The sequence below is a fragment of the Uncinocarpus reesii genome, genomic scaffold (genome assembly GCF_000003515.1).
Source record: "Uncinocarpus reesii 1704 scaffold_1 genomic scaffold, whole genome shotgun sequence".
In the NCBI taxonomy this organism is placed as follows: domain Eukaryota; kingdom Fungi; phylum Ascomycota; class Eurotiomycetes; order Onygenales; family Onygenaceae; genus Uncinocarpus; species Uncinocarpus reesii.
In genome coordinates, this window is record NW_003052500.1 from 2,428,619 (window position 1) to 2,453,733 (window position 25,115).

The 25,115-nt window shown below is 49.6% G+C and overlaps 11 protein-coding genes across 11 annotated transcripts in view; 5 read left to right on the plus strand and 6 right to left on the minus strand.

Annotated features, from left to right (window-relative positions):
* The window catches only part of UREG_01010 (uncharacterized protein), a gene marked incomplete at both ends in the record, with an annotated part of 1,752 nt that extends 444 nt beyond the window's left edge, over positions 1-1,308 (plus strand). The window contains 7 exons of the mRNA XM_002541448.1: positions 182-406; positions 469-554; positions 616-783; positions 837-857; positions 920-1,123; positions 1,157-1,205; positions 1,272-1,308. Of these exons, the coding sequence (XP_002541494.1) occupies positions 182-406; positions 469-554; positions 616-783; positions 837-857; positions 920-1,123; positions 1,157-1,205; positions 1,272-1,308 (790 nt within the window). The remainder of the gene's footprint in view (positions 1-181; positions 407-468; positions 555-615; positions 784-836; positions 858-919; positions 1,124-1,156; positions 1,206-1,271) is intronic.
* Positions 1,309-1,694: 386 nt separating this feature from the next.
* On the minus strand, positions 1,695-2,822 carry UREG_01011 (uncharacterized protein; the record flags this gene model as incomplete). Its single annotated transcript, XM_002541449.1, has 2 exons — positions 1,695-2,579; positions 2,637-2,822. The coding sequence occupies 2 exons, from the start codon at positions 2,820-2,822 to the stop codon at positions 1,695-1,697; spliced, it is 1,071 nt and encodes a 356-aa protein (XP_002541495.1).
* An 895-nt stretch (positions 2,823-3,717) lies between these two features.
* On the plus strand, positions 3,718-5,255 carry UREG_01012 (uncharacterized protein; the record flags this gene model as incomplete). Its single annotated transcript, XM_002541450.1, has 2 exons — positions 3,718-4,287; positions 4,350-5,255. 2 exons carry the CDS (start codon positions 3,718-3,720, stop codon positions 5,253-5,255), a joined length of 1,476 nt encoding a protein of 491 aa, XP_002541496.1.
* Positions 5,256-5,855: 600 nt separating this feature from the next.
* UREG_01013 (uncharacterized protein) lies at positions 5,856-6,610 on the minus strand (the record flags this gene model as incomplete). Its single annotated transcript, XM_002541451.1, has 2 exons — positions 5,856-6,361; positions 6,418-6,610. The coding sequence occupies 2 exons, from the start codon at positions 6,608-6,610 to the stop codon at positions 5,856-5,858; spliced, it is 699 nt and encodes a 232-aa protein (XP_002541497.1).
* Positions 6,611-7,361: 751 nt separating this feature from the next.
* Positions 7,362-8,169, plus strand: UREG_01014 (uncharacterized protein; the record flags this gene model as incomplete). Its single annotated transcript, XM_002541452.1, has 2 exons — positions 7,362-7,668; positions 7,727-8,169. 2 exons carry the CDS (start codon positions 7,362-7,364, stop codon positions 8,167-8,169), a joined length of 750 nt encoding a protein of 249 aa, XP_002541498.1.
* Positions 8,170-8,849: 680 nt separating this feature from the next.
* Positions 8,850-11,918, minus strand: UREG_01015 (uncharacterized protein; the record flags this gene model as incomplete). Its single annotated transcript, XM_002541453.1, has 4 exons — positions 8,850-8,942; positions 8,984-10,462; positions 10,679-11,062; positions 11,154-11,918. 4 exons carry the CDS (start codon positions 11,916-11,918, stop codon positions 8,850-8,852), a joined length of 2,721 nt encoding a protein of 906 aa, XP_002541499.1.
* A 585-nt stretch (positions 11,919-12,503) lies between these two features.
* Positions 12,504-14,019, plus strand: UREG_01016 (uncharacterized protein; the record flags this gene model as incomplete). Its single annotated transcript, XM_002541454.1, has 2 exons — positions 12,504-12,917; positions 12,967-14,019. The coding sequence occupies 2 exons, from the start codon at positions 12,504-12,506 to the stop codon at positions 14,017-14,019; spliced, it is 1,467 nt and encodes a 488-aa protein (XP_002541500.1).
* A 527-nt stretch (positions 14,020-14,546) lies between these two features.
* UREG_01017 (uncharacterized protein) lies at positions 14,547-18,837 on the minus strand (the record flags this gene model as incomplete). The annotated part of the gene is made up of 4 exons (XM_002541455.1): positions 14,547-15,397; positions 15,521-17,902; positions 18,019-18,694; positions 18,748-18,837. 4 exons carry the CDS (start codon positions 18,835-18,837, stop codon positions 14,547-14,549), a joined length of 3,999 nt encoding a protein of 1,332 aa, XP_002541501.1.
* A 616-nt stretch (positions 18,838-19,453) lies between these two features.
* Positions 19,454-20,441, plus strand: UREG_01018 (proteasome component PUP1; the record flags this gene model as incomplete). The annotated part of the gene is made up of 3 exons (XM_002541456.1): positions 19,454-19,579; positions 19,654-19,701; positions 19,782-20,441. The coding sequence occupies 3 exons, from the start codon at positions 19,454-19,456 to the stop codon at positions 20,439-20,441; spliced, it is 834 nt and encodes a 277-aa protein (XP_002541502.1).
* A 470-nt stretch (positions 20,442-20,911) lies between these two features.
* UREG_01019 (uncharacterized protein) lies at positions 20,912-23,296 on the minus strand (the record flags this gene model as incomplete). The annotated part of the gene is made up of 2 exons (XM_002541457.1): positions 20,912-22,749; positions 22,975-23,296. 2 exons carry the CDS (start codon positions 23,294-23,296, stop codon positions 20,912-20,914), a joined length of 2,160 nt encoding a protein of 719 aa, XP_002541503.1.
* Positions 23,297-24,228: 932 nt separating this feature from the next.
* UREG_01020 (uncharacterized protein) lies at positions 24,229-24,490 on the minus strand (the record flags this gene model as incomplete). The annotated part of the gene is made up of 2 exons (XM_002541458.1): positions 24,229-24,341; positions 24,379-24,490. 2 exons carry the CDS (start codon positions 24,488-24,490, stop codon positions 24,229-24,231), a joined length of 225 nt encoding a protein of 74 aa, XP_002541504.1.
* Positions 24,491-25,115: the final 625 nt, after the last annotated feature.

A 25,115-nucleotide genomic window follows, 5' to 3' on the forward strand; every position in this document is an offset into this window, starting at 1 on the left:
GGGTTGGACCATTCTTGGATAAGGGATATCAGGTATGCGTTCATACATCAGTGACTTGAGTTTCTATACTTGAGCATTTGGATTACATTCAAAACAAGATCAATTTCGGTTTCTCCTCGCATTGTGGCCATTTGCTCCGCAGAAGCTGACCGTATTACCAGGTCCTACTTCTAGACCAAAGGGGAACAGGTCTAAGTTCACCAATTACAGCGGCTACTCTCGCGCTTCAGGGGAATGCTACAAAGCAGGCAGAATATCTCCGGAAGTTTCGAGCAGACAGTATTGTTCAAGACTGTGAAGCTGTGCGCATGTGTCTGACTGCAAATTACCCAGTGGATAAAAAGCCGTGGAGTGTCCTGGGACAAAGCTTCGGGGGTTTCTGTGCTGTCACCTATCTTTCTAAATTGTAAGTTGGTCCGTCGGTGCTGGAGCAGAATGATAAATTGACTGCTCCGCTTTCCTGTACAGTCCTCAGGGTTTAAGAGAGGTATTCACAACCGGGGGACTTCCACCACTGGTGACAAACCCAGAGCCGGTTCTCCAAAAGACATTTGGTACGTCCGCATTATTCAAGCTTAATCCTCATCAAGAGCTGCCTGACCATATCCGCTTTAGGAAAACTGCAAGAGCGGAATAGAGCGTATTACCAGAAATTCCCCGAGGACGAGGAGAGAGTAAGAAATATCCTATGTCATCTCGAGAAGAACGATGTTAGCGTTCCGGATGGCGGAGCTCTCACTCCTGAACGATTCCTTTCACTTGGAATCTCCCTTGGCATGCGTGGTAAGTTGCGCCAGTCTCTGCTCGACGGTACCCATGCTAATGTGCCTTAACAGGAGGCCTTGATTATATTCATGGTACGTTCAATGAAACCTGGAAGAGCGCATTGAATATCTGCTTCTAATGTTTAGTATTCTAGACATCGTTCTCAGGTGTTCTAATGACCTCGAGGTGTACGGCTTCCTCACACGGCCAACCATTTCCTCTGTGGAGAGTGCAAGTACTTTCGACAATAACATTCTCTATGCCGTCATCCATGAAGCTATTTATTGCCAAAGGTTAGCTCGTATCATTCCTCAACTGACAACATTTGCTGACGCCTTTGTAGGGCCGCGTCAAACTGGTGCGCCGATAGGATGATACAAACACTTTCCAGTTTTCGAAGTCACAAAAGTCCAGAAGGGATATTTTTCACAGGAGAAATGGTAAGTTTATCTTTGCTTCTTCCCGTCCAGGAAGATAGCTTACTCATTGCAACAATTGCATTGTAGGTTTTCAAGCATCTTTTTGAATCATCCACCGAATTGAAACAAATCAAGGAGGCAGCCAACATTGTCGCTTCGTATGACGACTGGTCGGACTTATACGATAAGGAGCAACTGGCCAAGAACGACGTTCCGGTTTATTCGGCCACGTATGTAGACGACATGTATGTGCACTACGATCTCGCAACAGAAACAGCCGCGGCAATCAAAAATTGCAAGCATTTCATCACCAATACCATGTACCACAACGCATTGCGGGCCAATACAGAGGAACTTCTGAAGCAGTTGTTCGCTATGCGAGATGATACCATCGACTAATACCCGTGGACGTAATTCGTTGGGGTACAAGCCGATCTGCTGGGGACGCGAAGTGATTGCAGGATAGGTGATTGTAGAAATAAATGTACGCTCAAGTATATAGGATTGTCACTAGTCAGATATGCCTCTGGACACATTGATTAGTCGTATTTTTCGCGAGTCTCGTGGATGGAATTGGGCCACTTTGGCTTTGATAAGGAACCTTGAGACTGCCGAGTCTTTGCCTAGTTCGACATATGAGGACGTCGATGTGGCATTCAATAGCTTTTCCAGCACAGCGTGAAACTCCATTGCGGCAGCCTCCCTTTTATTGAGAACAATTGAATCTGAACCCTCGTCACCGTCGGCTCGCTGACGAACAAGCTGATCGATTCGCTGTTGCTTTAGACCTTTACCGTTCGCTTTAACAACGTTTGATTTCTTCTCTTTGCCGCGCGTCGTATATCCGGCGTCAAGCGTACTATCAGGGACATCGACCTGGTCACCGACCACGGGACCACCCAAATCTTCAGCTGCAAGCATAGCCGCTAGATGCTCTTCAACAAAATGTTTCAATGCATCCTTTAGCTCTGCCGATTTCATCTCAAGTTCATTTTCGTGTTTTCGCTCTTTCCGGATCAAATCCTTGGCAAGCTGTGATGGACTTTTCGTTTTCCCGGCTTCTTGCCGTTGCTGTTTCCGTAGGTCTTCGAGGCGATTCCGCACTTCTGTAGTAATCAATCGCGCATCCCGTAAATTTGCTTCTTCGGTGTTCAATCGTTCGCGATTGGAGGCGAGATCTCGCGCCGCGGCGGAGACGCTGGCTTTAAGTTCTTGGATTAGCCGTGACGTCTCCCGAAAAGCCAGCAACGCGTTGAGAGGTGAGCCAGGGGCCGGTAATTCTGGTTCTTTACTAGATAGAGATCGATACGCTTCTATGGCTCGACGAGTTTGAGCGAGGCGAGCAGCCGGGCTTAGGTCTGGGCGAGGGAGGTCTAAGGGTCTTCTTGCGCGCAACTGGGTTCCCTGGTCAACAATGTGCTAGATGGAGTGAAAAATGTTTAAGGTCTGTACCTCTTGCAATACGGACTCCTGCCTATCAACCTGCCCTCGCAACCTTTTCAGAGTCTCGTCGAGTTGCCCATCATAGTTCTCGCGATGCGTTGCAGCAGTGAGCTCTTCTTGCCGCTGGACCTCGAATTCCCGGCAGCTTTCTGCAAAGGCTTGTATCCTCTCCACAATCTCTGACGGTAAGCTCATGTTGTCCGAAGCTCCACCTGCCAGCACCTGTTCCCGTCTGCTCTACATATGTATTTTCATCTCGCGTGATGGCATAAACACGCATCGCACGTGACACAGATACCAAGCCAAAGCAGGCTAGCCGCATCGCTAAAAAACGCGCTAGTGGCGCCTGTTTCCACCTTCCGGACTTCCAGCTTTCTCTCAACCTCGCTCTTCTTCAGCTTCATCTTTCCCCCCGGCCATCCGCTTCGGCTTCTCGTCATCTCCCTTCTTCTACCCTTTACTATACTGCGCTGCTGAGCATCGTCCTTGCCTAGACGACTACTGCCGCTTTGCTGCTTCCATCCTCTTCTACCGATACAAAGACTCTGGTTCTTTGCCCCTTTGTTTATAACCACCTTTTCTCCTCGGTTCATCCAACCTGTAAAGGAGCCAACGACTGGAAAACAGGTACGAGACAGGCTTTGGAGGTATCAAGAGGGAATTTTTGCGTTTTATAACCCCTCCTGACACTCAATCTGCCAACACCACCTTCCTTCGCCCAAACGGTATTTTCACCGTTCATCAGTCCCGCTTCTGCACCACAGCATTGTCCGTGACATTTGAGAAGAAACATCCTTTCCCGCAGCCCTGTGCTCACCATCGTCACTTTTGACCAACACACACTTTTCCTCGCCGGTTCACACTCGTCAAGCATTCTTTTTAAATCAGCCTAGCACTCCGCCTTTGCACAGCACAAGCACCAACTTCCTCTCCCGTCGACCATCTGCACCAGCAAGTTTTCCTTGAGAACTCCTGGTGTACATAAAGCGAATACAGAAAGAATAGGAAGCAAGATCTTCAACCCTACTCCCGGTTTCTTGATTTTCAACGTAGCAAATCAGCCCCGTTATATTCCGCCCATTTTCCCAACATGTCTGCTTCGCCAACTTCAGCCGTCCCATCGACAAAGCGCCCACTTGAAGATCCGTCTTCACCTTCGGGCCCTACCGATCAGCCGGACGCGAAGCGTCAAGCCTTGGATAAAGTAGTTAAGGGTGAAGACGAGCCAGCAAAGGGGGATGAAGTCGATACGAATAACGATATCGTTAAAATCGAACCTAGCACCGAGACGGATGCCGCAGGTCAGAATAACGTTAAGGATGGTCAAGGTGATTTAGTGGTCCCTGATGCCCCCAATAATGAAAAATCTTCACCTACTCCTGCATTGGAGACTCAACCTATTCAGTCTACAGCTTCGCACAACGATCGTGCGACATCCCAAGCCCCTGGTCAATCCCATGGGACTCAAGACGAAACTGGATTCATCCACATCAGAGCGGTTATCTCCAGTGCTGAAGCTGCTACTTGTATCGGAAAAGGTGGAGAGAATGTATCTCAAATCCGTCGTCTTTCCGGTGCCAAATGTACTGTTAGCGACTACACTCGTGGAGCTGTTGAGAGAATCCTAACCGTTAGCGGCCCCCAAGACGCAGTTGCAAAGGTAGGCTGATATTACCATCATTACTACAAACATTTGAGCCAGCCACTAACGTGCTAATATAGGCATTTGGATTGATTATTCGCACATTGAATAATGAACCTCTGGATGCGCCATCTACAGCTCAGTCCAAAACCTATCCCCTTCGCTTGCTCATTCCCCATATCCTCATTGGTTCAATAATTGGCAAATCTGGCGTTCGCATCCGCGAAATTCAGGAGCATTCTGGCGCGCGACTCAACGCCTCAGATTCCTGCCTCCCCCTGTCCACTGAACGATCTCTTGTCATCCTTGGTGTTGCTGACGCCGTGCATATTGCCACTTATTACGTTGCCGCCACCCTTGTCGAGCAACTGACAGAAAGATTTGGGGGACCGGCTGCATCCGCGTATGCAACCCGAAGTGGTGGTCCCGCAGGAGTCATCCCTGGCGGCATGCAAGTAGTTCCTTATGTCCCTCAGCCTGCCGGCGGACAATACGGCCACCCAGATAGCTTTAAAAGGCACCATCCCCAAGCCAATCGTGCGATGTCCACTGGGTATGGTATGCCATATATGCAAGGGGGTCCTGGCCCCAGTCCACACGCGATGCAGCAGCCTATCCATTACAATGCGTCTCCTCGTCAGGGCTACACCGGAGCTGGTCCACACCAGCCGGCTCCCTATGGAGCTCCTCAGCCCCCTCACTCCCACGGAACTCCTGCTCAGCCCATGGGAGCCCCTGTTGCTGGCGGGCCCCTGACCCAACAGATTTTCATTCCCAATGATATGGTCGGTGCCATCATCGGTAAAGGCGGAGCCAAGATCAATGAGATCCGCCATCTTAGTGGTAGCGTGATCAAGATCAACGAGCCCCAGGATAACAGCAATGAGCGCCTGGTGACTATCACCGGAACTCAGGAATGCAACCAAATGGCACTGTACATGTTGTACTCCAGACTTGGTGAGTCGAAACAAACCTTTGAGCAATAAACTATCTAGGTGTCTAACGGTTTCTCTTCTTTCCACAGAGAGCGAAAAGCATCGAATTTAATGGTATGCTCATCATGGTCCTGGCTTTCGAGTGATTTCGATTCACTGCAATTCTAGCCATGTAATTCTTAATATCGTTCCTTGTTTTGTTTTGTTTGCTTTTATTGTTTAGGCTGTCATCTGTGATTTGTGTCTTTTGTCGCACTTTCCTTTTCTGTATCATGGCGAGCCCAAATGGTATGGCTTTATTCTATTTCTCAATCCTGTCTATCTATCCTCAGCATTATCCCTTTTCTTCAGCCCGGCCGTATGGTTCAGCTCTCGCGGGACTGTATTATCACCAGCTCGGTACTGTTTTTAGGACAGCATCGTCTGTTCGATCGTATTTGCGTATTCCCACTTCCATCATATCGCCACAGCCCTCCCATGCTCGCCATTTAACCCGTCTCAATTTTGATACTAACACGATGTCCTTCAAGAAGGTTGCACCAAAAAGAAAAGAAAATAGGAGCAAAGCATTGCAAATCATTGTCTGAAAATGAAATAAAACAGTATAAAATCTACCTTTTGGCACTGATCCGGAACTGCATAGTATGGTCGTCAATTTGCGGCCTTGAATTTAACATGCCTCATCTGAAGGGCTTTGATAGCAGGCAACATCCTCTCCCGTATTGGCGCAATCGAGTTTCCGAATCCTGTTGTTTTCCTCACCTCTTCATGCTGCTCCCGGCTCTCCCAACCGACCACTAACACAATCAGTTGTGCTCGCCCGGATTTGCTGTCCTGATGAGGAACGCTCCCTGGCCGTTCAACCCAGCCCATAGAGAAGGCACTGGGTGGCTTGGAATCGGTCAATTGAAGACATGTGGAGCGGAAATTGATGAGATCGTTGTTCAGAGCTGTCCTTTCTGGTGGATTGATATCTTTGGGAAATGCAAGGACGGCGAGCTCAATAACCGGGGCGGTAGTGAGGATGTCATTCAGGGGCGGGGTGAGAGTCGTGTGGAAAGCGATTGGCTGAGTTTCTGGGTCGAGGACCGGGGCAAACATCGAAAGGGGAACACAGCCAGTATTATCCTTCCATTCTAACATTTCGGATATCCTTCCTATGAGCTTATGCCAGATTAAGAACTAGTGGAGACAGCCCCAACCCGTTGCTTACCGATGATCCAAACGACGTTATTCTCGTTTTCAATTGTCCGGCCCCAGGACGAGCTGAGATACCCACAGCGTTGCTTTACGGCGTTCAACGAGTTTATGAATAGTCTCCCGCCGTCGTTGTCAGGGTCTTCAGGCTTGACGTCTGGTTTCAGAGAGAGGTAAATGAATTCGGTGACGATGTGCGATGAGGGCATTGTGGCAGTGAGTCGAAATATCTAAGTCCTCTCTAGCCATATATTGGAACGGCTCGCAAGCATACGAAATCAATCGCGATAACTCGGAGCTCTCATCTCCAACGATCGCCAGGAGGTTTGGCGGGGCGCGAAGAACCAAACTGGAGCAAAGAGCGATACGTCATAGCCATCTTTCATCCTAGTCTGTAACAAGCTAGCTCGCCAAGAGGCTACCTGCCGAGACAATGCCGACGAACCGCCATCATCGTTCATTGGGATTTTGGGAGTTGAAGGATACAAGGATCATAGTACACCCGACTCCGGAATATTGGTGCATTAGTAATAAGGTTACTCTCTGGAGAGATAGACGCTAATTCAACTCTGGTCTAGCGCCAGGTATAGCAGGATCACGTGCGCATCTCGTCGTGGTCCCTGGACTTCAGATGCGGAGAACCCTGACAAGGCTGCAAATATATCGACAAGCGCTGGAGGTCGATGTTGGAAAATGCCACCGACCTGTCGCTTGCCAGGATCCATCCGGAGCTAGCCGACCGCTTGATCAGCTTTTACGGATATGCGGCCCACGCGGTGATACGGGGTTTTCGCCTGACTCATATACTAGAACTAACTAACTATTAAAGACTAGAGAGACATCACAGGTTGAGAGGGAGTGCTCGCAAACAGGCCTGACGCTTAGACCTCAGCTTCGTCAGGCCTCTTCTTTGCTGTTGGGATCCTCACGGCAAGTTAGGAATCTTCATCTTCCTTGACAATGCCTATCCGCGTCGCGCGCTATGCCGACTTGGCGACAATTCCATCTATCCTTGCGACTGGGTTTGACGATGAAGAAGTAGTTGGAAACCTGCTCCATCCGTACAGGAAACAGTTTCCGCAAGACTACCTCGCCGATTGGCGTCGCAGATGTAGGGAAAGATTCTGGGATTATTCAAGGGTGTACTTGGTGAGCTACGTGGAAGAAGACGCGACAGGGAAAGAGATTCTAACTGGCGTCGCTGAATGGCAACGGCGAGGCTTGGGATGGGAGAGAATATGTGGGCTCTGGGGATGGTGGGACCCAAGTATGTTTGCCCTGCACACCACCCCTTGCAGCCCATAGCTAATAGCAGGGATTAAAAGGGCGTCTCATTAAGCCAATATTCACCTTTGTAAACTTCCTCGCCAATACCCTTTTCCCCAACCGCGCCGCCGCCAGACCGCCAGATTTCACCCCGTCGACGATCAACGCAGCTATCCTGCCTTTTGTTTCGCACTACTTTTCTGCTCCTTATCGCCAAACCACTTGGACACTAACGGCCCTTGCTGTTCTCCCGCAGTATCAAAATCGCGGTCATGGACGTCAATTAGCCTCGTGGGGCCTTGAAAGAGCAAAGCAAGAAGGTATCGTGGCGAACGTCACATCTGCAAAGGGGAAGGAGAGATTTTACCATCGATGCGGTTTTACAGAGCTTGTAGGCCGGCTTACTGACGGAGACGGAAATCCATTAAAATCCCTGGGGATTGAAGGTGGTGCTATCCTATTTACTCCTTACACTCGAGAATCAAAGCCTAGCGACGGTTGAGTAAAAATCGGGTTAATCTGTACTTTTTATGATAGGTCCAAATCTTGTAGGCCATAATTCGCTTTTCAGCGTATCAATTCAACGTTTGGGGGTCCACTGCTGCTCCAAATTAAACCAACCTGGCTGTTAGTTTTTGTATTCTTGATACTTTTCTGCGTCGCCAGCTTTCAGTTTTGCACGGTACGCCATACGCCCTTGGTTTTTCAAATCCAGTCGCCTTCTCAAAGCGGCATGCAGGAAAAAGTGCAACATAAACTATGAAAAAGCCGAGATAGTTACAGGCATCCAGGAAGGGTATGAATGGCCATGTTAGAAATCAATTTCAGGCTCGAAGAGCTACCCAGTCGTCTCAGTATCATTTCAAATCTTCTTCTGATACGCTCTGTGAGTACTCCATGTTCAAACTGGATTCTTTCCCCTCTCGGATTTTCACAGGGTTGGGGCCTTTTTCCGAGCATGTGTGGTTGGAACTGTAGAGTGCTTTGTGGTAAGAGACCTACCGCTGGGAATATCGCTTGACAACGCTAAAATTAGTTAAGACTGGGGGAAAAAACCTGGCTCCGTTGTCGTTGTTGTCATAGATTCAAAAGGGCCTAAAGGAGGGACCATGGGCGGAGGGAACATGTTGAGATCGCCGTCGGAATCTAAGGGGAAGAGCTTGTCCCATTCGTTCTTGATGATCACATTAGAACCTCTTGCTTCAGATACGTCTTAAAGGCTCTTGAGGATTCGAGGGACTGCAGGTTGACCACGAAAAGAGGCACAGTCTCGTCCTCAAGCCAGCAATATCAGCAGTGATAAACCTAGCACTTACCCAATCAATATCGATTGCTGCTGTGGCATCCTTTCCGTTGTCCCCTTGGGGAGATATCATAGCGAAGTCACCCATACCACTAGTTCCAATCGGTGGAGCAGCTCCAGCGCTCGCTAGCCCCGCTCCCGAAACAAACCACAGGTTACTGCTTCCCGAATCATTGGACTCGTGGCTACTTGCCCTTAGAGGTTGGGTGCCGGATTCTGTAACGGGGGGAGAGACAAGTACCTGTGGGACGGATCGATTTGGAGGCTGGGATGGAGCTGGGATGTCCTGGGAGCAGGTATTCGGGAATGGAAATGAGACTTGACTATCCATTGCCTTCCCTGAATCGGTTTGGCCGGTGGGCGGCTGGCCATATCCCTCCATTGTAGAATTGGATAGTCCAGCAGAAGAAGACATAAGTATGTCTGAATTTGGGGCTTGGAAGAAAGGTACCAATTCTTCCATTGTGATTTGGCTAGCTGAGGAGATAGTGTAGGCCCCCGTATCTTCCTGTATAGGGGGCAAACCCTTCGAGTAAACCATAGATTTGGGAATTTTAAGCCTTCTCATCTGCCGATAAGCTGCCATTCTGTCACGTAGAAGCCGCAAAATTAGGCGAGCGTTGGTATTTCGCTGCTCAAATACATCCTGAGACTGGGTTCCTCCTGTCAGCCTTGACGTTAACAACGATATTTCAAAAACGTATTCCAAGCAGCGCCATATCCGATCGGCCTCTTGTTGCATTGGAGAAAACCAGATTTCCATGAGGAGGAGTAAAGCTACATGGTATTGGTTGAAAGCGCGTTGGTACCATGCCCAAAGACGTAACTCAGGGCGGGTTTCAAGGGCGATTGAGTCCTCAATCATCTGGATACCTCTGGCAATAACGATTCGATTCAAGCGATCTGGCATGTGGTAAGCGACACTATTGGCATATCGATGTAAAACTGATATATATGCACGACACATGAGAATCGATAACATGTGTTGCGCAGCTAGCTGTATCGGTTTCGGATTAGGAACGTGAATAAGTGGCCCGTACTTGGTCCAAGTGGCTTTTCGAAAAGTTTCAATTTTTGCCAGCACTTGAGTCAGACTTATTTGCTTTTTCTCAATTCGAATCCTGTCAACAAGGAGAAGGCGGCGAAGTTCGTTACATTCAAAACGAATACGCATGAAAGTCATGTCTGTCCATCGCGGTGCATCTGCTATAGAACCCGGGGCGGCTGTCGTGATTTCAGAATCGTCCATGTTAACAGGAAATTTGGTTGAAAAGTCCTCGCGACGAATGGAATGCCTTGGTCCTTGTAATAAGCTCGTGTGGATATCAAGGAAACAAAGCTGATACCATATCATCCGCCGAATATGAGATTCAACAGGCCCATGACCATACTCCTCTGGGTCACGATGAAAGCCCATGCACTCTGCCAAGCGTATCGCCGTGCCAACAAGAACGGAATGGGCTCGAGAGATTTCTTCACGGCACATCGGGATCTAGGGGACAGTAAGACATTTCCCACTGGACTGCATGGGGAGTGAGATGAGAGACAATACCATGTACATCACTAATGCTTGGAGAGTCTGGGTTTTCGTGGTCTTGAGGAAATTTGCTTTCCCAAGGGCCGTTTCTGTACCAAGCTGAAAATTCTCGATAAGGCGTCTTTGGGGAACCCCAAACGTGGTCAGGATGGTATCTTCCGACATACTGACCACAGCACTAAACAACGCAGCGAACACGAGTGCTTGGAGAGAGAATGTCGGCTCCATACCTTTCGATACACTCGACCAGAAATCGTTGTATTGCTTTTCGAACGTGGGACGATGGACAATTTTTGCAACCGGATGCACAGCCTGCCAATATTGTTGCAACAGCCTGTCTGCGGCCACTCGTGTGGGTAGAAAGTCTGCCAGAATATATCTCTCGGCACCACCGAAAAGCAGATTAGAACGAGGAGCGACGTAAGAAGCGCTTGGATCAAAAGACGAGTGTAGCTCCTCCACGGACAACTTTTGTGGCCGGGGGTCGATTGCAGGTGTTCGGGTAGCTGCCACTGGCGTGTTGGACACTTGCAGCATTCCCAGGGCGGCGGACAGCTATTTCAGATAGGAGTATCAGTATGGAGTGAATTCGATCAAAGCAGTACTCTATAAGGAGCTTGTGTGTGCGATTGATCGTAGCACAAACCTCATCAGCGATTCGTGGCCGGTAAAATCCTCCTATTCTATCAGTCATCCTCATTTTCCCCAGTCTAAAGCCCAAGTCAAAAGACTCATCATCTGCTTCGTCTTCATAACCGGCATCCTGCACCGCCAGTGGAGTGGGTTCCAGGCCTTCCTCATCCTTTGGGATTGGGAGCCGGCTGTCCTCTGTAGCCACAGCATCGAAGATTCCACGCATATAGCTAGAACCGCCCTCTTCTACTTCGCTACGACCATCACCCACTTCCTCTTGTTTCACAAGAGCACATTGTGTAGCAGCTGCATCCAGTTCTAGGCCCCGCTCCAACGACCCAATCTTTTCTTTGATCTCCGTACGTTTTAGTCGGGACGATGCATCTGTGGCTGGAGCTAGGAACAAGCAATCGCGTTTGGATTTGAAGCAACTGGAGCACGGATGGAGTCGATCGCATTTCAACTTCCGCCTTCTGCATTCTAGGCAAGACGTTATCATTCGATTGCGACGGCGAATCCTTGAGGCTGGGGGCGGAGAGCTCGTCGAGGGATTGCGGTCCAAAGACTGCTGAAAGTCCAGAGCTGCTCCGCGGGCGACCTCACTGATTCCAGCATTCTCCGCGCTGACATGGGCTGGAGTTACAGCCTGGACGGGATTCGCCCTCGGCGTCCATACGGTTGGGAAGAGAGGAAGAGGCTCAACGACACTGGAAGAAGCTCTAGCCCTGGCAGCGGGAGGCGGCGAAACCGAGGGGTTCGTGAGGGATGACGGGTCCATAAGGACGTAGCTAGCAATTCAGGAGCCGGTCTGTGGCGTGAAAGGCGACACTCAAAGTGCCTTCAGAATGCAAAGGAGATCGAGTGTCAACCTGGCTGACCATGTTGAGCCAGCGTGCAGCAACCGCGACGGATCGTGGACGGTCATCAAGCAGCGAGGGAAAACGACTTCCCGGCGTTGACGCCTTTTCAACCATTCTCTGAGCATCATGCAGTCCCATCAACCTTTTCTCCATGAATCACAGTGGCTGGATTGGTGTTGGATCCAGGCTGCTTTATGATAACCTCAACCTTCGATCCGCGAACCGTCAACCGAGGATGTGCTGCTTGCGGAGCGGAGAGACGGCGTGGATGGCGTCGTATTTGGCCGATCGGCCGAACTCATACGACCGTTTCTGCTCAAAGAGCTTGAGATCGCGAGGCAAGGGAGCCCATGTGCCAATTCACATGTCCAAGGTCGTTTCCAAGCTAACTAGCGAGATCGTTAACAGGGCGTTGATAAAAGTGTCGACCTCGCAACATCATGGCGAATATCTTTCTGCGCGATTCACCCTGACCGTCCCTCCATACTAGATTCGCTCGAGCCATGTCGACCTCGAAACCCTATCACGGCGAATCCGCTGACACTTATGTCGACTTCGCCATCGTGGGAGCCGGCATATCAGGACTGAACTTTGCATATCGGGTACAATCCTCGTGCCCATCGCTCTCATATACAATTCTCGAGTCGCGAGATGCAATAGGTGGCACTTGGGACCTATTCAAGTATCCAGGCATCCGCTCCGACTCGGATCTGTTTACGTTTGGATTTTCCTGGTACCCATGGACAGATGATTGCGCAATTGCGGATGCGTCAAGCATCAAGAGGTATCTGGCCAGGGCTACTCAATCCGCAGGAATTGACCGCCACATTCGTTTCCGACACAAGGTATTGTCCGCGAGCTGGAAGGATGAGCATGCGGAATGGAGACTGGAGGTTGCGAATGAGGGAGCTACAAAGGTCTGTATACTCCGCGACATCTTCAGAGCACCGACTGACGCTCACAAAGTGTATCCGCTGCCGCTACTTCATCTTGGGTACGGGATACTATGATTATGAGAATCCCTTATCCGCAGACATCCCTCAGTTGGATCACTTCAAAGGCACTGTTGTCCATCCGCAGTTCTGGCCTGAAGACTTGGACTATGCGAACAAGAAGATGGTGATTATTGGATCTGGTGCGACAGCTGTTACTCTACTTCCAAACCTGGCACGGAACGCATCGCACGTTACCATGCTTCAGCGCAGCCCGAGCTATGTTCTCTCGATCGCCAACCGTCCTTCTCCGCTCTTGAAGCGACTATTACCGCGAGACCTGCTTTTCCGCTTTTTCAGATCTATTTTCATGGCCGTGTCCTTTGGGCTTTATCAATTCTGCCAGAAATTTCCTCGCCTCGCAAAGCGCATGCTGAGAGCAATAACCCAGCGAAGCTTGCCCTCGACCATTCCACACGATCCGCATTTCAAGCCTCGCTACAACCCTTGGGACCAGCGTCTCTGCCTCGCTCCCGATGGCGATTTCTTTTCGGCGCTTCGATCGGGAAAGGCGAGTGTAGCCACCGGGAATATCAAGGGATTTACGGATCATCGCATCGTCCTAGACACCGGCGAAACCCTCGACGATGTTGACATCGTCGTAACCGCCACGGGACTCAAACTTTTGTTTGCCGGAAACATCAAAATCGATGTGAACGGGCAACCTGTCGACCTTTCAAAGAAGTTCGTCTGGCGAAGCTGCATGCTCCAGGATGTGCCGAATTCCTGCTTTGTGATCGGTTATACAAACGCCTCTTGGACGCCAGGCGCGGACGCGACGGCAGTTTTATTCTGCCGCCTTGTTCGCCAAATGCAGGCTTCGGGCGCCGCGGTCGCACGGCCGTCTCTGGATACACCGTTGAAAACGGTCCCGCTTTTGAATATCAGTAGCACGTACATAACGAGGGCCGCTGATGACTTACCAAAGACTGGAAACAAAGGCCCGTGGAAGCCTAGAGTGAACTACTACATGGATTATTGCGTTTCGAGGTGGGGGAACTTGAAGAATGGACTGGTGTTTTCATGAAGATGTACAGGTTAGGCGCTCCTGGGTGGATTCGGAGACCGCATGATATCTTTGTTGGATTTTAATTTGAATTGGGTATATGGAAGAGCTACGTCTTATTCTCGGGGAAAATACCACGACGTTTTGTTATTAGTTGATATATTCGTTTTTCTGGACTCCAACTCGAGTACATCGACTCGCAGATCTCTGATCTTCTTAATTAAATTCAGAATTCCGCTTCAGATATTCAAGTATAGGCTCCACCAAATCAGGGACTGCTTCACTCTGTCATCTGTGTTCCCAGGCTATTAAACAAAAGATTATTCGGACCCTGCGTGTGCTAGGCAATTTCATGAGAAAAGAATTTATGGATCGCACATAATTCCCCAGTGCCGTGCAAAACACGACCTTTCTCTCAAACTCTCCAGAGGGCTGGCAAAAGTCGGCAGGGATCCGTTATCCACTCAAAAAGAGACTTGGAAAAATCAGGACAGCCACTCACACAAGCATCTGACGTTCCTCAGGATTTATTTTCAACGTTGTAATATTTAAAAGTCATCCAAGCCCCGTACTTTTGATCTCCGGTGGCTAAGTGCAGCCTTCAGATGGCCGACCACTTCTCTCCGTCGCTGAGCTTTGGCTTTCAACCTTTCTGAATCTCCAGGCAAAACCAATTCCGTAACCCCTTTTGGACTCCGTAACGCGCTCTGAACCAGGACGCTTGACCGGAATTTGGAGGTCCTATTAGATTCTGGTGTATGATACAAGCTATGAACACCACCATCGCCAGATGCTCGAGATCCAGGAGTAATAGGCAGTCGCTGTATCTTCTTAAGAGGTGTCGAAAAAGGAGACGTTTCCCTACTTTGCGGAGCTACAGAGGCAGAGATATCAATTCCTAGTTTCCGCATTTGAGCTTCCAAAACATCAATATCTCCGCTCTTCTGTTGTGCCATGTTCGTCATGGTCTTAATAGTCGATGTGACTGCTTCAACCGTTGGTTTAGCTGTATGCTGATTGCTTTTCTTTGACGAGCCACCGGAACCACCTATCGACTTAGAACAGTCGGCAAGCTTTGCCCGCAGTAGCGACACATCCTTTTCAAGATCTGCAAGTTTCGCCTGGAATTCAGTGGATAATTTACGTAAGTCTTGTTGGAGCGCTGATTGTTCTGCCGTCAGTGGTGCTGAAGCAATTGCCGCAGCGTCAGTATAGGAGTCCAACGTTTTTCTCATGCTTGCACATTGGCCTCTGAGATTATTAAGATCTTTGCTGAAAAGTTGATGACATTTTTCGAGTTTCTCTTGAATATTTTCAATCTTTCCTTCTTGAAGGAACTGATCCAACGCTTCGACGCCTCGCTGAAGCTTCTCCATTTCTGACAAGAGCAGTTTTTCATCTAGGACGTCAGCATATTTTTCACTTCGAAGGGTTCGGAGCCATCCTATGTAGTTATCGTCTTTCGATGACTGCTGGTATAACAGGAACGCAGAGAGGGACCGTGCGTTAATACCCAATGTACCTATCATGGCATTGATGTCGCGGTAGAGCCGTTCAATTTGACCGGGAATACCAGGTTTCAAACTCTCGCCAGTATAATCTTGATGCGGTAGGAAAGGGTCAAGGGTTGGGGCCGGCGAGAGAGGTCGGGCCAGGTCTCCGCGCAGTTGCTCATCCTCATCCTCAACAAGCTCCTGGGTTTCAATTTGAAGCCGTTGCGTTTGAAGTTGAAAGTCTTTGGGTGGGATTTCATCTTCAATGTCCTCGGATGCCATTGTTACTTGGTTTGCAAGCATGGAAGATTCCAAGGCGGCTTTTCGGCGCGAAAGAGCATTCCCAGGTATTGGCGCACTTGTTGATCTCATATAGTCAGGGGCGGAGAACATAGTTCCATGCTGATGACGGACGGGGCTTGGAGACCTTGGGCTGAGTACGGCTCGACCTTTGGGTAATTTGGGGGGTGGAAATACTGGGGTCTCTAGAATTTCTCCAAATAAAGGTTTGGAAACTGCGTGTTTCGGTTCCGGCGCTGTTATCTTTGTGAAAAGCCCGCCAGTAGGACTCTTATCAGACACACCTCCAAAGGAGCTCTCGGGAGATACTTTAAAGTCAATGGGGCTAACCGCCGGTGTGACCTCTTCCCCACTATCTTCGAAATCTTCGGCCTTTTCCTTTTCTTCCTCTGATTCATCTGGTAGAGCTGGCGGCGTACGTTTGGGTGATCCCGGTAACACGGACTCTTTTGGTGAACTAGGTTCTTCTGAAAGCTCAGCTTCAGGCAGCGGCTCCTGTTTTTTCATTACCGGAAGGAAATCTGGTGGCAAAGGAGCTTCTTCAGCAGATGTTCGTGAATCATTTGACGAAGACGCGGAAGTGTCCCCCGGGCCATATGCAGCTCTACTGGTAGGGTCGGGCGGAAGCGGGGGCTCTGTGAATTTTGGCGGAGTGGTAGGTTCACTATCCGCTGCAGCTGCCACTTTGACGGTCGTTTTGGAGGAATCGCTGTCCTCAGGCGTAGTTGAAGGCGCAATGCTCTCTTTTGACACTGCAACTGAAGGAGGTTGAATGGATGGCGTAGAGGGGGTTGTTGGCTCTACGGAAGCTCGGAGCGTCGAGAATTGTGGAGGCGTACCAAACAGCCCTGTTTTGGGAGTACTAAAAGCTGATTCTTTAGAGACAGGCGTTTCAGTTTCGGGAATGTTCGAAAAGGCCGATGAGAAGGGGGATCGTTTGGATTCTGGTTTAATTGAGGATTCAGCGTCACCGTGGAGGTCAAGGGATTTCTGAAATGACCCGAACGATAAGGCCCCATTCGATTTCTCCGGTTTGTCTTCATCCATAGCAGCGTTTGCGTCTGGCGTGAAGGTTGAGCCAAGGACGAAACCACCGGACCCAAATGCACCGGAGGCGGGGCCTGGAGTTTCTTTCGGGGTGAACGACATTTGCGCACCGAACGCAGGCTGTCCGGCATTCAAGAACGAGTTATCACTCGTTGCTTTTGCGAACACACTCTTTTCGGGTGTTTGGGGACCAATAGTGCCGCCAAAGCCGCCGGGAGACGCGAAGGAACCAAATCCCCCTCCGGTAGGGAATTGACTAGGCGCCTGTACGGGTGTTTGGCCAAAAAGTGATCGCCCACTTCCCAGTTGGCTTGATTGTCCGAATGCAGGCTGGGAGCTTCCTAGTGTTTGTTGAAGATTTGCTCCAAGGGGAGTACTTGAGCCAAATGTAGGAGTTGCAGGAGTCCCGAAGGAAGGTTGCCCAAATGCTGGCTGCCTCAGGAGCCCCCCTCCAAAACTTGGTTTGGGCGTTTCTGGTACAGTGCTAGGTTGTGGAGCAGCCGGCTGTTGGGAAGTAGGCTGGGTTTTGGCTGCTGCTGAAAGACCAGGATATGGCTTTTGCTGTCTGATTGACTCTGAATATACGAACCACCAGGAAGAAAGCACGCCGTCATTATTCAAGATCATAAGTGCAGGTAACGGTGTGCTAGATTCTCTGAGGTCGTCACCGGGAATGGGTGAAGAAACGTTACTCTTGCTTGAGAGATCCACAGCTAATCCGACGGGTGACGTGTCAACCATATCTTCCGTCATTGGAACCTCTGCTCGTCTCGAGTCTTCCGACATTGTCGTAGCAGTGAAAATATCAGTGATATTTTCTGGCGGACAGTCATCAACAAGGGGTTTTGTTGATCTTGTGAGAAGTCCAACGTCAGTTGAAGCGGTCGATGAAATAAAAAGAACTTCTCTCAAATTTGGCTCGAAGTCTTTTAGCCGACCAGTGAACTGGAAGGGCGGGTATCGCTTCGCTCCAAATGGAGAGCAAACTTCGGGCAGTCTTCGAAACTCGTAATTGTCGGGAGGGTGTCTTGTCAAAATGTAATATGAAGAAATGGGCATCTCATCTGACGTTAGCGTCGGGGTATACACCATAAGAAACGAATGGTTCTCCAGCCATATAAGCGACGATACTACACAGTATTAGCATAGTGGGTGAAAAACAGACAAATCTACCACTGACCGTGTTGATTGCCCTCAAGATCCGGCGGTCGTGGGATATCAGCCTTTCCTTCTCCTTTCGGCGTCATTTGATAGGCAGTTCCATCTGCCAAACCGGCAACCAGCTGTTTGCCTCGCGTACTCCAGGAAACCGAGCTAACTCCAGTTTTCAAGACGGGTCCATTAGGTCCAATTTCCAGCCGGTTTTCTTTTAAGTTTGCAATCAATAATTCCCCGTTCGTGGTCACAGCCGCAAAAAGTTCGGATACGACGGGGTTTGGCAATAAAGCTCGTAATGATTCCCCGTTCAAACTTATTGTTGCCGCCGGCTGACCTTTGCCTTGCATGAGTGCCGCCACGTCGTACACCGCGAGACCACCGCCATTTTGATCAGCAACCACCAGCGCCGTCTCGTCAGCGGAGAACGCCACGTGGGAGATTCTACCTGGGAGTGGGACTTGTAACTCTGGCTGAAAGGGTCTAATATAGCTATCACCAGTGGCGTCTGCGAAAAACGCCTTTCGAACAGAGTCCGTACTGGCGATTACGATGCCATCCGGCCCGGCTGCTGCTAAAAGGGACTTGGACGATGCGACACTCAGCAATGACGAAGTCGGAGGGGGTAGATTGTCGGCGGGCCACGGTGAAGGAAGCAGGCGTACTTTGGAGTCGCCATTAAGAGAAAGGAAACCCACTTCCTGTCCACCACTGCGTTAGCATCCTTCTTGTAAGAGCTTGTCTGGTCCCGCACCTGAGTTTGAATTTCCTGTAGCTCAGCGCCCAGCTGCACCTTTCCAGCGCCCATACCCGGCTGGGAGGCGCCGCCGAATGAGAACGCCATCTTCAGAGATTCGTAGTCTGCTGAAAGAGATCGGGACCTAGAATCTATGGGATAACGCGTTTTCCCCGCATCGAAAGTCAGGGAATCCCGCGGTAAAACGTTGAAGGAACGGCGCTGCTGGAGTGCACGGGGACTCCTGTTGAACAGCTGGAAGGTAGGGCCGAAAATCTTGACGCGCGCGCTCCTATGCGGAGAGTCGAGGGCTGTGCATAGGAAACAAGCTGCAGCAAAGGAGACGGTTGCTCGTAGAAGCCGTGTAGGGTCCTGTAGGCATCGAGAAGCTCCTCGTCGCGGAGATTAATTGCAGTGGAACAAGGATTCGCGCTGGGTGATTTTGTCGCCGTCGTGATGGTCTGAGGTTGTGAGCCAATGGATGCTGATTGGCCCGCAGCTGGACAACAGCATCAGGCAGCTTGAGCTTCGTCACTTCAACCAGCAGCATCAACAGCAACACCACTGCCCCCTCCACGGATCCCGGTCCTGTTTCTTTGCTCTGCTGTCGCTGCTACGTCTATTGCTTTACGCAGTGTGGCCTGGATTAGTCGCCGCCGTTGATTGTCTGTTTAGCTCGTCTCGCATCTCTCTATTCCCCAGGTTGTCTGTCCATCACCTCGCTATGCCTGGGTTCGACTTCTCCAATTACAACCGAAATGCAGCGCTTCATGCAAAGGGAGTCCCCCTGCCAAAGGCTACAAGCACTGGAACAACGATTGTTGGATGCATTTTTGACGGAGGCGTCGTGGTAAGCTCACACCGGTCTCGTGCTTTGTTGTGTCCAGTTGTATGTCGCTAACCAGCTATTGATTGCACGTTAAGATTGCCGCAGATACAAGAGCAACGAGTGGCCCTATTGTTGCTGATAAGGTACGTCTTGTTTTCTTCTGGTTGATTGAAGGTGACCCGTCTTGCGGACTCTGGAACACTGACTTCGACATGACTGCTAGAACTGCGAAAAACTTCATTACATTACTCCGTCGATATGGTGTGCAGGAGCTGGTACCGCAGCAGACACAGAATTTACCACTGCGCTGATCAGCTCCAACCTTGAACTCCATGCCCTTTCCACCGGCCGAAAGCCACGCGTTGTAACCTGTATGACAATGCTGAAACAACACCTATTCCGCTACCAAGGCTACATCGGCGCGTATCTTGTTATTGCCGGTGTCGACCCTACCGGGGTCGGTCTTTACACAGTTCACGCCCACGGCTCCACCGACAAACTTCCCTATGTGACAATGGGATCGGGCTCACTTGCTGCAATGTCCGTGTTCGAAACTATGTGGAGACCCGAATTGACAAAGGAAGACGCCATCGCTCTCGCTTCAGAGGCTATAAAGGCGGGTATCTTCAACGATCTTGGTTCCGGAAGCAACGTGGATGTTTGCGTGATCGAGCAAGATAAACCCACTCGGCTGCTTCGTAATTATATCACACCCAACGAGCGGGGTGAGAAGGAGAGAAATTATCGATTTGCAAAGGGTACAACAGCATGGTTGGATCAAAAGATTATTACAAAGGAGGATATAGGTCGATATGTGACCGTGCAGGAACTCGGCGATGACAGGACTGGGGTGGTTGTGGAGAAGATGGATGTTGATTCTTGATTTCTACCGCCGTCTTTCATTTTGTTGCCTCTAATGTACTCTTCTATATTCCTAGGTCTGGGTGCACTAGTAGCAATAGACGATCAGGTGCTTATTTGAATCGTCACATCATGACAGTAGCGACGTATCCATTTTCCCGTCCAGCTCTAAACTATGGCGTATGCTGTACGGCACAGGGCACACCAGTGCATTTCGTGCCTAGGACATCGCCCTGCCCCATAAGTGCCAGTGAATCTAAAGGAATCGAGGATGCTTAAACTTATACTTTTCATATTGAAATACAGACTTTTTGCTGCTCAAAGTAATTTACTTCCACTTAAGGTGTTACATATACTAGACTTTCCAAGTCTATCTAACATGTCTCTGTAAATACGAATAGGGTACGGTAGGTTGCAATAGGGAAAAGTAGTTGTATCAACAAGATGGTTAACCAGGGTGACAAGAGCACCATAATAGCACAGCAAGAGAAATTAGTGCTTCCCGCACCTTGCAACAGGCACACCGCTAGAAAGCGCATTTGCAACTTCGTCTCCTTCAACCTCCCGGACCTTATCCATTACAAAAGTAAACCTATCCATAGGAATAGCAAGCCCAGCTTCTTGATACCGGTGGATAGCAGCGTGATATAAAGCGCGAACAATTGTGGGCTTGATGGGCGCATTATGAAGAAACAGATACTCATAACACCATCTCGTCAATCTATACGAATTTCGGGGACTGAGCTTGGTAGAGCACGCAAAAATCAGAGCGATGCTGTGCATTGTCGCAAGGCAATCCGTCGGGTTCAAGATTGGATACCCATCATTGGTGTATGCTTGCGCTCCGCGCAGCCTTCCGTCAAGGGAACCATATCTGAAAGAATCCCAGGAATAAGCTAGAGCAATTTTGAACGGGGTGTGGCGGCGGAGGAGTCGGAGCAAGCCAGTGCGGCGCGGTGAGTTCGTTTCTGTGTAGAGGAGGACCTTATTGGCAAAATCGGGCGCCGTGACGTCTGTTTGTTTTGCCAGCTTTTCCCATTGAACAAACAATTCATTTCTTAGCAGCCCATGTTTTTCGTTATCCCAAAACACATCTGTAGGTGATAATCCACCACGCTCAACTTCAGATAGAGTCATGAGAACGTCGCTAGGAAGGTGTTGATATTTCCGTAGACTTCGCTCATACTCTATCCGCATGCTCGTGGTAATGACAGTATTTGCATGCGGCAAACCAAGCCGGCTAAATGCTCGCATAAAACCACGCAGATAAGCATTAATGCCGACCTTAGGGCGTGACCCTCGCAAATATTTGTCGTAAACTAGAAGCTTTTCAAACACATGCCTTTGACGAGAATCGAATTGGTGCGCACCGCGAGCTTTACGGCCCAGGACCTTAACGAGCCACAGTTTCAAAAGCCATTGTTGTCTCGTGTAGTTTCCTTTCCTTTTCATGGCCATACTGGTCTTAAACAGCTGTCTCCTCATGCGTGGCGCATTGCAAAGACGTGGAGGAATACCCCAGCGGGTTTCATAAAGCAAAGAGCCAAGGGCAGACTCCTCCAGAATACCACCCCAAATCTGGAGAAGCTTTCGTCGGCTTTTCCGATATCGTCGAGACATCAACAACGATTCTGTAAATCGGAGAATCGATTCCAGAAGGAAGCGGCTACCGAACAGTTGGCCAATATTATTGACATCGTGGATATGTCTATGGAAGTTCCTCCAATAGGAAATTCCAGAGTTCTGGGGTGTACGCATCGCTTTAAGCCTAACGATTTGCAATAGGACGTCCCGTATCCATGAATAGGAACTCGTCCTATTAGATGCAAGGAGGCGAAGTATATCTTTGCTCACTGACAATGAATTCCCGCTTGGATATCCCCTTGCAAGAAAGTTAAGCCATAATCCCAACGTCCTCCTACCAATATCTTTCGGGGGCAGGATAGAGCATGATTTTATTCCGCGCCACATCGCATTATAACAGATTCCATGAATATCAGCAGCGTGTTTTGAGTTATTGTCGGAAACTTGAATTCGCCGAACCAGTTTCAGCATCAACATTATCTCATTTCGAGGGACGGCACCGAGGTTAAACATTTGCTTCAGCATGCTAAAGACCTCTTTTACTTCCTGCGTTGAACCTGGACGGGTGACCAAGGACTGCACCACAGCCACAAAGTTCATGGAACCCAAAGTATTCAGGGTGGGATCTCCAAGAAAATCGCCAACGTCGGCAATCGTCCATGGTGATCCATTCCGATAGCCCTGTAGCACGTGGTCGAAAATCAAGCGGCTGCACTCGGGAAGGCTGCGCAGGCCAACGCCGAGGTCTGCTATAAGCAAGCGAATATCCTCTAGCGATTCTGTTTGATATAAGTTTTGAGACACTATTTGATCGAGGCTCAGAGTGGGCGGGGAGGGCGGAGTGTTAGAGAACGGCCATGAGGGCCTGGCATCTGGGAGTAGCGGATTGGTTAGATCGAAGGCGGGCGGGGCAGTCGCTGCACGATATGGTCAGCATCGTAGGTATAATTATTTTATAGTATTGCACGTACTTGAGGGTGTCTGTTCTAGAAAGAAAGATTCAAAAGGAGATGCGACGCGGTGCTGCGGCTCTGAGGGCTTCCGTCCGAACAGAAGGCTAGGGTCAATGCCAGCACCTCCACTTCCAACTGTAGCCAAATGCGTATTTCTCCTCCTTGCAAGCCGCCTTCTTGCTTCAAGCGGGCCGGGAACATTACTTCCATATCGTCGTTGTGTCGTGGTGAATTGGGTATAGGACCAAGCGAGGAGGGTGTCGCTAACCCAGACGTAGTTAACAATTGGGTTGTCATGCGGTCCAGATGCCCTCCGGCATGCCTGTCTACAGAGAGACATGGCTGACGGAGTAATCAGGAGACGAATTGGGGCAATTGAGACGGTGGTCGAGTTCCAATGGCAGTTTGACCATCTGTCGTTGGAATGGTCGTTGCCGTGGATATTGTGATGACTAAGCATCGGCTAGAACAGCAGCATCCCAACTCCGGAGCACATTTAAATCTCACCCCGTTCCGATCAGCTCGATATTTGTTCGAATCTCAATGCAGTCCATATACCCTATACTCCTTGCGATTCTAGTGGAGTAGCGGCGTGCGTGGCGTATATTGCTTGGGGTCCAAGTCAAAATCGCCATAAATCAAATTCATCTCTTTTAACTATGAGTCTGTTTACGTTCTCTATCATATCCACGAAATATTCGAGAGTTGCAAAAAGGACGACCTTCTTTATTTATTGACGTTTAGAAAAAGTATAGTTGCTGCATAGCCTGACAATACCGTATCTTTACCTCCGGGGATATCAGGGCCATTGTTGACGATAACGAACACCCCACAGGAAATGACCAAGGAATTTTAGGGATAGGGCCTTATGAGAACAGTCGCAATCGAGGTAGCCGCCACAAGCCAAGGGCTCTGTCCCTTTCTACGAATCGGATCCGCCTGTAAAATTGAAGGATGTTTGCTTCGGACTGACAAAATGTTTCCCCATTGAAGCGCCACCTGAGTAACGAAGGAGACACACTGTCCAACTTTGTTGAATCGTGTGAGCTGTTCTTCTGTATAACCAAGAGACCCGTCACTTTGATTCTCATAGGCAAAAACAAGAGCGTGAAATAGAACACCAACTTTCCGGTGCATATATCAAAAGAATACAGAGTGCGCGCAGATTAAGCATAGGATAATGCGAACAAACCTAGGAATTTCTTTCTGGATCACAGCTGACTTTCCCTTGACATTTCCGGCCACATTGGCGATGCGTCCCTGACCGAACGTCTACCTGTAAGGGTGACCGTTTGTTAGTGCCCACTCGATGTTTCGCGTCTCGAGAAGGTTGTTGTCGGTCGCATCGGTGGCACCTTCAATTTCGTCAGACTCTCCGGTCAGAACTGATCGATGAAAAGCCGCATGTCAGCGGGGACGTACCGATCGAAATATGAACGATGTCCCTAGTTACGAGGTTGGTCGCCGGAACCTTGATGATATTGCCCTTAAAACCTAGGTTTCCGATGGTAGGAGGTCGAAGAATCGGGCTCATCACCCGACTAGTTGACCAATTTTAGAAGGCAGAAAAGCTCGCGTGTAGAAAAATGATGGGGATTCCCGAGATGCCATTTGTGCCATTTCCACAGGTGCTGGCACAGGAGTGTCGGCTTGTGAATCGTGATTGACGTCGTCTAATGGACTAGCCAGAGTCGCCGCGGCGGCTGCGATGGCCTTAGTTCTCCGCTGGAGACTCAATCTTGATGTGCTCTGGACTGTCGATGCATGCACCGCGTTCAAGAGGTTCAACACCACGATATTGATGCATCATGCAACCGAGGACGGCTCGTTGCCCATTGGCCGCCACACTGCAGATGTGGAGACCGTCAAAGGCTTGTTTCGGCGGCAATCTATGCACGGATCAACTATGCGGCGTTACGTTTAGCCACGGGGTTACCGTCCTAATCGGGAAAAACAGCCAACGGTAGATTCGCGAGATATAAATTCCTACTATCAAAAGGTACTCAAGCCTACTACGAAGCTCGCTCGAAAGAAAAGTCAAGGAATGGAAGAGAGGGTCACTCTCTGGGTGCCTTGTGAGCGTCTTTGGCGATGGCAATTATTTCTATTATGGTAACCAGGCGACACATGGAAAGAGCCCGTGTGTTTATTATCCACCA